General features: G+C 40.3%; 1 protein-coding gene across 1 annotated transcript in view; it reads left to right on the top strand.

The window, feature by feature from the left end:
* The first annotated feature begins 919 nt into the window (after positions 1–919).
* tprn (taperin) overlaps positions 920–13,745 on the top strand; it is a 76,198-nt gene continuing 63,372 nt past the window's right edge. Inside the window, exon 1 of the mRNA XM_062031567.1 lies at positions 920–3,078. Within this exon, the coding sequence (XP_061887551.1) occupies positions 1,108–3,078 (1,971 nt within the window). The 5' untranslated portion in view covers positions 920–1,107. The remainder of the gene's footprint in view (positions 3,079–13,745) is intronic.

Raw genomic sequence — 13,745 nt, 5'->3', positions numbered from 1 at the left:
TTACGGTAATGTGTTAATAATTTCGCACATAAGTCGCTCCTGAGTATAAGTCGCACCCCCGGCCAAACTATGAAAAAAAACTGCGACTTATAGTCCGAAAAATACGGTACAACATTTTCTTTTTTAATAGCCTTTGTCCCGCTCAAACAAATTGTACACATATGGTATCTGAAAATTCTCAGCTGATAATTTATAAGTGTGCTACATTTATTTAATGCCTGTGAAATGTTCCGTATTGTGTATATGATGTGTTTGCGAAAGAGTCCACCTTGATTTTTCTTTCATTACTGCTTCTTTATTTGTATCTGTTGTAAATAAATCCTCAATGTTGATGTAAGTGCATTGTTGATAATTAAATACTGAAAGTGATAAAAGCCTTTTCAGTTTCCTATTTGGCCGCGGGGGGGCGTTCATGGTCCGTCGGTGTAAAACAATTCTTCTAATGCAATTAGTGTTGATCCATGCGTGAATTATAACCCACCATGAAAACAATTTAATCAGTTTGATGCTAATCTGTAAGTCAAAAAGACAAACAGCATGTAGATACAAACATAAGGAACAATAATCGGCTGTGTAGTCTGTAAGGTGCTGATTTATTCCTATTCTCAGTTTCTTTGGTTGACTTCAACGCCATTATCGACAGGTGGCATAGTGACACATGTTGAATGAATCCTACCAGACCACACCCAACTCTTAATACGCCCCAATCCACTTAGAAACCATTTTATACACACCAACTGTGTTCATTGTGATTTACTGGGAGAGGTCAGGCGAACGTGAACGCCTCACAATTTGATTGACGGCCCGTGTCGGCCCAGTCAACAATAGAAGGGGGTGCGGTTTGCGCCACTCTGAAGGAGTGGGCGTGTCTGCAGGGCCAAACAGCCAATCGGTAATCGAGTAGGAACCTTGGGGCGGCGTTCAGGGGCTGTGGTAACAGAGCTGATCTACGGAAGAAGGAAAAAAAAAAAAGAGGGTGTAAAGGACAGATGTATGGGGACTGCACCGTGATCGGTATTGCAGGTACGGTCGCCACACACACTGGTTACCGGGTTGGAGCCGACCTCTCTCCCGTACCCCGCGTCCTCTCACCCCCCACCCCACACCATGTCTGGCGGAGGAGATGTTGGGTTCGTCCGCAAAGACACCGGGCAAGAGAGCCCGAGGATGCCGGCCTGGAAGCGTGAGATCCTGGAGAGGAGGAAGGCGAAGAGTGGCGCTTCCGCCGGTGCCGCGGAGGACGCTGGAGGCGCGAGTCCCAACCGCGTCAACGGGGAGCAAACGTTGAACGGCGGCGGACCTAACCGGGCGAGAAACAAAGACGCGAGACCGGCTGCCGCAGAGGCGACGTCGCGGAGTCCTGACCAGGAGAGCTTGGTGCTCCATGAGAGCCTCGGCCCGCTGGAGGAGAACCCGTTTATCAAGCTGGAGAAGGAGCGAAGAAGGCGGCAGGTCCGGGAAAACACCGCCCGTCCCATCCAGCACATCTTGGAACTGTACGGTAACGTCCCCGGCATACGGACTATTCGAGCTGACAACATTATCATCATTGAGTCGGATCCGGACTACAATCCTGGCAGCGAGGATGCAAAAAGTCCCATTTGGCAGCAAAACTGTTACTGCTCAATGAACGACCTCCTGGATCGAAGATGTAACGCTGTAACCGAGATAAGAGCCAAGGAAGTTGTTATTTACGACACCACGTTGAGCAAGAGCGAGGAGAACCTGAGTACCCTGGGTCGCACCAACCACAAGGACCCTTCATCCCATGAGGCAGGCGAGGGTCAAGGTATGGTGAGTCGCATCCTACAGAAGTTTGACAGCAATTACGGGAACCTGCAAAAGAAGTCCCACAGCACGGAGAACCTGCTGGACCTGGATGGAAGTGTCGGCAGAAGACCGAGAAACTGGACCAAGCCACAGCTGGATCTAGTGCCAAAGCATAGAGAGGAGCAGCCCAGTCCTGTGGGAAGCAGGCAGGCATCATCGCCGGTCTCTCAGAGTTCATGGTCTCCTAAATCTAAACCTAACTTTCCAGGATTTGAGCCAAGCGGCCGTCAGAGTCCCACCGAAGCCTCAAAGTCTGTCACCTCCTTCCGCCAACGCCTTGGAGATGGTGAGAGTCATGTCGCTGCTGTCGCTTCTAGAGATGAACCGGATACGATGGATTCAGGTGTGTCCCCCGACCCCAAGGTGCCGTCGTCCACGCAGACCTCTGACATTTCATCTAAGGTGCTGCATGATTTACCTGATTTCGAGATCCGTGCGTCCCCGAAGCCGGACCTCTCTCAGATCCCTGACGGGGATACACAAGCTCGGGCTCTGGCGAACCTGCGATTGCAGTCCAAAAACTCCTTCACTGTGATTCCCAAGCGACGTCTTGCGGCCTCACCTGAGACCTACCGGATGGCGCCAGCCACACCAACCAGCCCAGCAGAAATGTCGCCTTCTAACCAGGTGTTGGAGCAGTCAACAGCAAGAGTGCCATCTTCTTACATATCTGCACCTGCTATGATGCTCCAAAAACTGAAAGAGGTGAAAACGGAGGTGGTGAGGCCATACAAGCCCCAAGGGCTCCCCCCTGATGCCACAAGTCCGGCACCACCTCCGACCTCCTCATATTCTAACACTCTACTGAGACCTTCTTCTCCTCCCTCTTCTTCAGTCCTCCCATCTTTCTCCCCACACGCCGTCCCCCCAGATCCCTTGCCGTCATCCCCAACTGAAACCCCTTACCCCACAGATCATCTCCCAGTAACAAACATAGATGACATCGAGGTGGGAAGTCACCTGCATCATGTCCCGGCTCAGAGCCCCGTGGCGCAGAGGCGAAAGGGGAACACGTTCACTGTGGTGCCTAAACGAAGGGAGGCTGATGCTCAGCCGAGTTCACCCGAGCCTCCGCAGGAAACCTCAACGGACGAGTTACCAGGGTCCACGCCACCTCAGGCGCCATACAGTCAGCTGGGCACCCAGTTAAAGAAACGCTACCCTGCTGCGGAGGAGATCCAGGTCATCGGCGGGTACCTTTCTCTCAGCAAATCCTGCCTCTCCAAGACGGGTACGCTGGGCAAGAAGGTAAGACATAAACAATATATCAACAAATGATATCCATATTTGTCCATCAATAATGACTAAAGATGCGTTCAGAACCAGGAGGTGTGTAGTCAATTCATGAAAAAGCAGAAACAAACAAGAAGTTTGAAACATTCTGATGATGGGGGGACATTTCAGGGTGAAGGTAACACACTCTTAAACCTGTACAGGTGAACGTAATTTGACATTATTTAAACTTTGAAATGCATAAAACTTATCTTAAATGTTCATTGTTTCACTACTTTTTGCCAGTGGTGTGCCGTTAGGGCCAGCAAGGCCTTCTCTGCTGGCCTAACATGATCATAGATCAATAAAAGTTAATTTTCATCTACTTTCCATAAAGTATTCATCATATTTTTTTCATGTCTTATTAGGCTCCAGTGTTGCTTGTTTTTACGTTAGAGCTTCTATCCTATCAGAATTCAGCTAGCTTGTTGCCAGCTCTGTATGAATCCTACCGGATAGACCAGGGGTCGGCAACCCAAAATGCTGAAAGAGCCATATTGGACCAAAAATACCAAAATAAATCTGTGTGGAGCCGCAAAAAATTAAAAGCCTTATAATGAAGGCAACACATGATGTAAGTGGCTATATTAGCTATATTAGCCTACTATCCAAGGCTGACGCAAATCTTCGTTGACAGAAATGTTGTATTTTAACTTTTATTCTACACATTTTTGCAACATTGAAAAAAAAAAAGTAAAATGGAGGCTTCTGACAGCATGAGATAACTTCTGGTAATGACTGACTCAGAATGGCCAAAGGTATAGATGTGTGTGTCCAAGTTAAACGAAACGGCCGGCTGTCTTCTTCTAATGGATTTATTACTTATTTATTTATTATTATTGCAAGCTGGGTAACATTTGCTGTGGTCTGGAACAACATGGCACACAAACAACTATGAGAAATGCAGCCAATATTACATACAGATAATGTGTCATGAGACAAAGGACATAAGTAAAGGAAATTAATTGAGCTCAAGCATACCTACAAATGAGGCATAATGATGCAATATGTACATACAGCTCGCCTAAATAGCATGTTAGAATCGATTAGCTTGCGGTCATGGATTGATCAAATGTGCCTGATTAGCACTCCAACACAACAACATCAACAAAACACACGTTTGTGCATTCACGCACAGTATAAAATGTTTGGTGGACAAAATGAGACAAAGAAGGAGTGGCATAAAACACGTCTTTCTGTGGCAGCATCAGAGAAATTTGTACATGTAAACAAACTACGGTGGGTTCAAGGATCGCTGAAATTAGTAGGACCAAATGGTGCTTGCTAAGTACTCTCATCAGTGAAGCATGTATAACATAAACAGTGGGATTTCTAACAATTAGGAAGGTTTGTGTCATGTTTGTTCTCCTACAGAAAATATATTAAAACGAAAAATGTATTTTTTTCTTCATCTTTTTCCATTTTCACACATCTCTGAAAGAGGTCCAGAGAGCCACTAGGGCGGCGCTATGCGGCTCTAGAGCCGCGGGTTGCTGACCCCTGGGATAGACAGTCGATAAACAGTTGCGATAGCCAATCAGATCGCAAGTTGTTGACAGTAGCCCATCTAGGTAACCTTACGCTAAACCTGACTGTGATCGGATTTTCACTTGTCACTCCCAAGTGAGATTCCAATCACAAGTTGTAATTTGCGAAAAGCAGGAAGGGGCACCGGAGCCATACCCGGCCAACAGAGAAATCATCGGTTCTCACTGTTTTAACTCACAAAAAAAAAGTTCAAATATTTTATTTATTTATTTTTTCACATTTAATGTTATTCACAATTATTTTAATTTTGACATTAAGTAAGTAAGGTATGTTTGAAATGCTGATGCGGATTCATTGATTGTTTAAATGTGCCGAAATATAGCCTGTTTTGTACACTGTTGTAGTGCACAAGTGTGTTTCTGTATAGTATTTCTCCAGCCGTGGTCATGTGGGGACATAAATGATGATATTTTGAGGGGCATTTATTAAAGTCGGAGCTTTTTGCACAACTCTAACCTGGAGTAGAACAACAAAATTCACAACAGGTGTCTAACCGAACCAACCAATGACCTGTTTCATTTAAAATTGATATTTAAACAGTCCTCGGATGCAACGATAAACAATACTAATGATAAACTCCCAAACGTTTGTATTACGAACGTAAAACCGTAATTTCATAGCCGTACTTCGATAAACTCGCAGACTGGTGATACTGCTCATTACACTGCATTTTTAAACTGGCTTGCTAATCGCTTCAATTTGAGTATTTAAATATGTTCTTCTTCCATTTTTTACTGTTTTTTTAAATGATTAAGTTAAGACACGTCTAATTAATGTGTTCACTTCCTGTTCCTCTGTGTATAGGTCTATTACTCTGTGCTAAGAGAACACTATCTGTATATTCAATGTACACATTTAAATATCTTAGTTGTTCAGACAGTAATGTGTTTATACAAGTTTACATTATTATATGTCATTTTTTAATGAAGAAATACACTAGTGTCTCTTGTATTCATGTTAGCATTTAAGTTAGCTAGTCAGTCATGAGAGCTTTCTTCTCCAACAAAGGGTCTCTTGAGTTTATCAATGTGTGTTTATCAATCAATGTTTTACGATTATTTTTTATGTAAAAAGGTAAGATTGACCGTCTGGAGCAGAGGTGTCAAACTCAAGGCCCGGGGGCCAGATGTGGCCCTCCACTTCATTTTATTTGGCCCTCAAAAGCCTGGAAATAATATGTATCAATAACGTACTGTACATTTTCTTACTAAATGTATTCTTTCTTTTTATTTTGGGAGAAAAACAAATACACATACTCCATGTAATCGCAAATTATGTTATCTTAAATATTGTCTAATTATGCAAAACTGTATTATCAAACATTCAAACCATTTTTTAAATAGTAATAAATACTAATAATAATGATCTCAAAGCAAGTTATCCATCAAATTGTGCAATGTAAAAGTAGCAATAGATTTCATGGTAAAATTGTGAAATTTACTGTGATTTTTTACAGCATTTTTCTCTAAATGAAAAAAACAGTACTTTTTTTTTTTACTGTAATAAACTGTGGTGCCGTTTTGGTATTCACACTGAAAAATCTACAATTGTTGATTTGTGGTAAAAACAAAACAAACTGGCAGCTCAGGTGCTAAAATTTTACTGTAAAATGTATTTTTTTTAATTTACAGTAAAAAAAACTAATGTAAATTTTACAGTAAAATTCTGGCAACTGAGCTGCCTTTTTTAACATAAAAACAGGAATACTGTTTTTCCATTTCCAGTAATATACACTACATTTTGAGGTGAAATTATTGCAACTTACCATATTTTTTTTAGCATTTTAGTTTTTAAAATACCTACTAATAAAATGCATTAAAAAATTGTGTAGTAATAGTATTCACTGTTAGAAGCGGCCCTCTGGGGCCAAACATAACTGCGAGGTGGCCCTCAGTGAAAACGACTTTGACACCTCTGGTCTGGAGTTTTACCGCTGTTTATCCTTAAAACCGTTAAAAGTTACATTCCTTCAATGAATGTTATATACATATTACAATTAATCAATCCTTTATTGTCATAATAACGTCAGTTATACATGTCAATTAATGTTGATGCCAAAAGTATAATAATAATGTCTCTTAAGAAGCCAGATCAATATTTAATGTTCAATGTTTTAGAGAAAGTACATTTTGTCCATTTAAAAAAATATATTATTTAAATTTGGCTTAACATTTTACCACCAGGAGATCAAGACGACGTTAAAAGTACATTAACACCACAGGGCTACAGACAGGAAGTTCTCAGAAGGAAGTGACCACTGAGTTTAGAGTGTCACAGTCTCATCAAATACAAGCAGTGTGAATTGCCCAATCATCTTTTTTTTAGGAAACAGCAAGTTGTGCACAAAAATAAGATTTGAACACTCGGGCGACGTTTAAGAACTCACCTTTTGGTGTATTTCAGCTTCCTCCTGAAACAAAAATATCCTCAAACTTTTCTGAATGGTGAACCAAACTGCTAATCCTGCTCTCTGTCATAATAATAACTATTTTCACATCATCTCTCTAATCTCTGAAATATTAATCTCAACAACAACCTGTTTGTATGTGATGCTGTAGTTTTTTAAAATGTCATCTACTTGTAATCTGTATTGTTCAGAGTACTGTTCAACAATAATATAATATTACATAATAATCTTCTTAAAGCTCTGATCTAAATTTAGAAGCACAGGCTAGGTTCCCTTGTTGTGATCGTGTCTTCTTTGTACATTCACCACCTGTGTCTTACCACCTGTGTCCTAATACCTTTTTCTTAGTATTTGTGTATTAGTACTTGTGTCTTACCACCTGTGTCTAACTACCTGTTTCTTAGTACTTGTTTCATAGTACCTGTGTCTTACCACCTACATGTCTTTTACTACCTGTGTTTTAGTCCCTGTGACTTGCCACCTGTGTCTTATGAGCTGTTTATTCTACCTGTGTCTTACCACCTGTGTCTTACCACCTGTGTCTTACCACCTGTGTTTTACTACCTGTTTCTTAGTACTTGTTTAATAGTGCCTGTGTCTTACCACCTGTTTCTTAGTACATGTCTTTTACTACCTGTATATTAGTCCCTGTGACTTGCCACCTGTGTCTTATGACCTGTGTCCTAATACCTTTTTCTTAGTATTTGTGTATTAGTACTTGTGTCTTACCACCTGTGTCTAACTACCTGTTTCTTAGTACTTGTTTCATAGTACCTGTGTCTTACCACCTACATGTCTTTTACTACCTGTGTTTTAGTCCCTGTGACTTGCCACCTGTGTCTTATGAGCTGTTTATTCTACCTGTGTCTTACCACCTGTGTCTTACCACCTGTGTCTTACCACCTGTGTTTTACTACCTGTTTCTTAGTACTTGTTTAATAGTGCCTGTGTCTTACCACCTGTTTCTTAGTACATGTCTTTTACTACCTGTATATTAGTCCCTGTGACTTGCCACCTGTGTCTTATGACCTGTTTCTTCTACCTGTGTCTTAGCACCTGTGTCTTAGCACCTGTGTCTTAGTACCTGTGTCTTAGCACCTGTGTCTTACCACCGATGTTTCACTACCTGTTTCTTAGTACATGTCTTCTACTACCTGTGTTTTAGTCCCTGTGACTTGCAACCTGTGTCTTATGACCTGTTTCTTTTACCTGTGTCTTAGCACCTGTGTCTTACCACCGATGTCTCGCTACCTGTGTCTCAGTACCTGTGTCTTCCCACTGGTGTCTTACTACCTGTTTCTTAGTACATATCTTTCACTACCTGTGTTTTAGTCCCTGTGACTTGCCACCTGTGTCTTAGCACCTGTGTCTTAGCACCTGTGTCTCAGTACCTGTGTCTCAGTACTTGTGTCTTCCCACCGGTGTCTTACAACCTGTTTCTCATCACCTGTGCCTTACCACCTATGTGGTGTGTGTGTGTGTACCAGCCATGCTCCACACTAAATAATACTGTTATGACTAAGCACACTATGAGCTATTATTAGGGGTGTTGTAAATTGTCAAATTAAGTTTCCCTTGTTGTGATCATGTCTTCCTTGTGCGTTCACCACCTGTGTCTTACCACCTGTGTCCTAATACATTTTCTTAATATCTGTGTATTAGTACCTGTGTCTTACCACCTGTGTCTTACTACCCGTTTCTTAGTACATGTCTTTTACTACCTGTCTTTTACTACCTGTGTTTCTTCTACCTGTGTCTTAGCACTTGTCTCTTAGCACCTGTTTCTTACCACCGATGTCTCAGTACCTGTGTCTTGCTACCTGTGTCTCGCTACCTGTTTCTCACAACCTGTGTCTTACCACCTATGTGGTGTGTGTGTGTGTGTGTGTGTACCATCCATGCTCCACACTTGTAAATAATACTGTTATGACTGAGCACACAATGAGCTATTATTAGGGGTGTTATACATTGTCAAATTAAGGTTCCCTTGTTGTGATAATGTCTTTCTTGTATGTTCACCACCTGTGTCGTAATACCTTTTTCTTAGTATCTGTGTACTAGTACCTCTGTCTTACTACCGGTTTCTTAGTACTTGTTTCATAGTACCTGTGTCTTGCTACCTGTGTCCTACTACCTATTTCTTAGGACATGTCTTTTACTACCTGTGTCTTAGCACCTGTGTCTTACCACCGATGTCTCACTACCTGTGTCTCAGTACCTGTGTCTTCTTACCGGTGTCTTACAACCTGTTTCTCACCACCTGTGGCTTACCATCAATGTGGTGTGTGTGTGTGTATATCCATGCTCCACACACCCTATGAGCTATTATTAGGGGTGTTATAAATAGTCATATTAAGGTTCCCTTGTTGTGATCATGTCTTCCTTGTACGTTCACCACCTGTGTCTTACCACGTGTCCTAATACCTTTTTCTTAGTATCTGTGTATTAGTACCTGCATCTTACCACCTGTGTCTTACTACCTGTTTCTTAGTACTCGTTTCATAGTACCTGTGTCTTACCACCTGGGTCTTACTACCCCGTTTCTTAGTACATGTCTTTTACTACCTGTGTTTTAGTCCCTGTGATTTGCCACCTGTGTCTTATGACCTGTTTGTCTATTTCGTGGAGGAATGTAGTTTAAACATAGAACTGGCACCAGATGTTATTAAAATAGTATTGATTTTGAATCGAGAATCGGTTTGAATCGAAACAAGAGATTCAGATTCTTTTCTGGTACTGGTACATTTTTATCTCTTCTACAAATTACATTGATATTGTTAGCATGTTGGAGATTTGAATGGTGATTAATTTTAACGGTTGCTTCAGCCTGCCTACCAAGTATTGTTGTGTTTCGGGGTGTCCCAATACAACTTGTTTTTAAATTTCCGATTCGATACCGATAATGGAACCTTCAAATGAATCATAGGACATACTTGTATTATTTTGTAGTGTGGAAAGTTAGAAGAGGTTTGATTAAGTGAGCTTAGCCAAACAGAGAGCAATGGTAGATAAGAAAACACTAACCTATTTTTATTAACAGTCTGGAATTGGACTTATGATGTCTTTAGTTGAAGTGGAGTGGTAATTGTTTTTTTGGCGACACCTATTGGCAACAGTAATTCATGAAATTAAGATCACAATGCAGTAAATTCAATGATGCAGACATGTTTGTTACTAGATACTTTCTAATATTCTTCTGCCTTGGATATATGTGGAAATAAAATGCAAACAATAATTATTTGATACATGTTTATATTGACAGATGTTCTGTTTTAGACTGCAATATTGTTTAATGAAGGACACTTATTGAGTATGTCTAGCCTGTATGCTATTGTGTGCTTGGCTGTTGTGTAGCTGCAAGCTCCTAGTAGCCTATAGCCTACTATGTTTACTTTTTCTAAATTACTTGACTGAAATACAAGTAAAGACCAACTAGCTGTTAACTGGCTGTATAGCTTTAGACAAGTAATGCAAGTATTGTTTTGGAGCTTTTTCCAAAGAGTTTACATGCAAGTCGATATCAGCCAATACATACAGTCGTGGTCAAAAGTTTATATACACTTGTAAAGAACATAATGTCATGGCTGTCTTGAGTTTCCAATAATTTCTACAACTCTTATTTTATTGTGATAGAGTGATTGGAGCACATACTTGTTGGTCACAAAAAACATTAAAGAAGTGTGGTTCTTTTATGAATTTTTTATGGGTCTACTGAAAATGTGACCAAATCTGCTGGGTCAAAAGTATACATACAGCAATGTTAATATTTGGTTACATGTCCCTTGGCAAGTTTCACTGCAATAAGGCACTTTTGGTAGCCATCCACAAGCATCTGGTAAGCTTCTGGTAGAATTCCAGACAAAATTGGTGAAGTTCAGCTAAATTTGTTGGTTTTCTGACATGGACTTGTTTCTTCAGCATTATCCACACATTTAAGTCAGGACTTTGGGAAGGCCATTCTAAAACCTTAATTCTAGCCTGATTTAGCCATTCCTTAACCACTTTTGACGTGTGTTTGGGGGTCTTTGTCCTGTTGGAACACCCAACTGCGCCCAAGACCCAACCTCCGGGCTGATGATTTTTAGGTTGTCCTGAAGAATTTGGAGGTAATCTTCCTTTTTCATTGTGCCATTTACTCTCTGTAAAGCACCAGTTCCATTGGCAGCAAAACAGGCCCAGAGCATAATACTACCACCACCATGCTTGACGGTAGGTCTGGTGTTCCTGGGATTAAAGGCCTCACCTTTTCTCCTCCAAACATATTGCTGGGTATTTTGGCCAAACAGCTCATTTTTTGTTTCATCTGACCACAGAACTTTCCTCCAGAAGGTCTTATCTTTGTCCATGCGATGTCAGATGAAACAAAAAATAGAAATGATTGGAAACTCAAGACAGCCATGACATTATGTTCTTTACAAGTGTATGTAAACTTTTGACCACAACTGTATGTATTGGCTGATATCAAACCAATTTCCTATATCAATAAATCAGATTGGGACACCACAAGTTGTTTGTCCCGATCAAGTCTAGAATTGAGCTCAGTGTTTCAAAGTAAGGAAGGAACGTGTAACCATGGCAATGCAGGTCTAAGTTTAGTTGTTACCCCACAGCTTCAGTCTCACCATCATGTCTACTGGACATTATTGTCAGAAATAAAGAAGTGAAATCATCTGTTTTACTAAGCATTCACTGTACTTGCGTAATTTTACTAATTCATTGTCTGCAAATAGATCCAGGCCGCGTCTCAGACTCAGACGTTGGCCTGCTTTAGCATTATCTTGACCTGGCATGCTGTAATCCCCTGCGTTCCAAAGCCAGCCTCTTACGAGCAGGCCAATAAACACGGCCCACTCACTCGTGGAAAGAGTGTACTTAAAGCCAATTTGGTCTGACACTCCTCAACGCTCATTGTAAAAAACAATAATTGTGTTCTATTTAACCTGGCTGAATTGTATAACGTGTGTATATTTATTGCTACAGCACAAAATAGTAGAATATAATATTCAGAATATAATCATTAGTAATCTGTTGCAAAAGGTTAGACAAAGACGGAATCATACAGAAACTGTATAAATTGTTTAAAGAAATTGAATATAATAGAACTGTGTTTGTATTCTAGTCTAAGATATAATGTAAATCCAACTAGATTTACCATGAATTGATTTACGTGGACCCCGACTTAAACAAGTTGAAAAACTTATGCGGGTGTTACCATTTAGTGGTCAATTGTACGGAATATGTACTGTACTGTGCAATCTACTAATAAAAGTTTAAATCAATCAATCAATCAATGAGGCAATTCCTGAAGGAATTGCGTTTGAATGCTCCAATGCTAAAGTTGAACTGTAATCCTGGAATTTTTTTTATAATTGTTGAACAATACAATTCCCAAACAGGCTGAATATTTTGTATTTGGAACAGTTTGAATCAGATGAAAAATGTGGGAGTTGAAGAATGTCTCATTAATTTCAATGGGAATTTTTAAAAAAAAGTTGGGAATTTCGGGAAAAGCGGGAATGTTTTTGAAATTGATAAAACAAACTTGAATGGTCTGAATGAGTTGAAATGGTTGGTGTTGGAATTTTTCAAATCGGTCAAGAAATGTTGAAGTAGTAACATGTTGAATCGAGAAATGGTATTACGGAATTCCTGGAATTTCGGGAAAAAACGACTTAGTTTTTTGTCCTGATTAAGAGGAATGTTTTGACGGTGGAACAGTTGAAATGCGTTGAAAAATGTGGAAGGAGTAGTCGCTGGAAAAAAGGGTGTAAATAGGGCTTTGGAAAACCAGGAATTCTGGAAAATCCTAGCATTTTTTTGACCTTGCAAAAAAAGGTTGTGTGAATTTCCAGGATGGTGGAATGTGTTGAAGGTGGAATGGTATGAATAGGTTGAAAAATGTGGAAATGGTGGAAGTTTGAAAAATGTCCAATTTATTTTGAATGGGAAAAATGTCCCGGAAAACCTGGAATTCTGGGAAATCTGGGAATTTTTGGAATTTGTCAAGCAAAAGCCCGCCATTCCCGAATAGGTTGAACAGTTTGAAGTTGGAACGGTGTGAATCGGGTGAAAAATGTGGAAGGTAGAGCGTGCCAAAATCTGCAGAAGAAGAATACGTTGAAAAAATAGATGAATTTTGGTGTAGAAAACCATATGTGTGAATGCTTTGGAGCATTCACACAATTATTTAAAAAATAATCCACCCAAAAGTATCACCATAGCCCAGAGAATATTTCTAGTTTTACATGCAAAAAATGGTGAATAAAACGTATAAATGAATATTTAACATCACCTTTACATTATTTTAACTCTCGTTGGTGAAGACGGCGATGAGCAAAGAGTGCAAGTTTCCCCAGACAAACGTCCCCTTCTCCTTCACTCACATCACAACAATTTCAGCATGTACAAAACCCAAAACCAGTGAAGTTGGTACGTTGTGTAATTCGTAAATAAAAACAGAATACAATAACCACAGAACACTTTTCCCACTTTGCATCAGTCCATCTTAGATGAGCTCGGGCCCAAAATTTGGTTTTGCATTATAGGACGCCTTTAAAGGCCTACTGAAATGAGATTTTCTTATTTAAACGGGGATAGCAGGTCCATTCTATGTGTCATACTTGATCATTTCGCGATATTGCCATATTTTTGCTGAAAGGATTTAGTAGATTTAGCAACTTTTGGTCGC

Source organism: Entelurus aequoreus, linkage group LG21 (genome assembly GCF_033978785.1).
Source record: "Entelurus aequoreus isolate RoL-2023_Sb linkage group LG21, RoL_Eaeq_v1.1, whole genome shotgun sequence".
NCBI classification, from domain to species: Eukaryota; Metazoa; Chordata; class Actinopteri; order Syngnathiformes; family Syngnathidae; genus Entelurus; species Entelurus aequoreus.
This window is presented reverse-complemented; position numbering and strand designations above follow the sequence as displayed.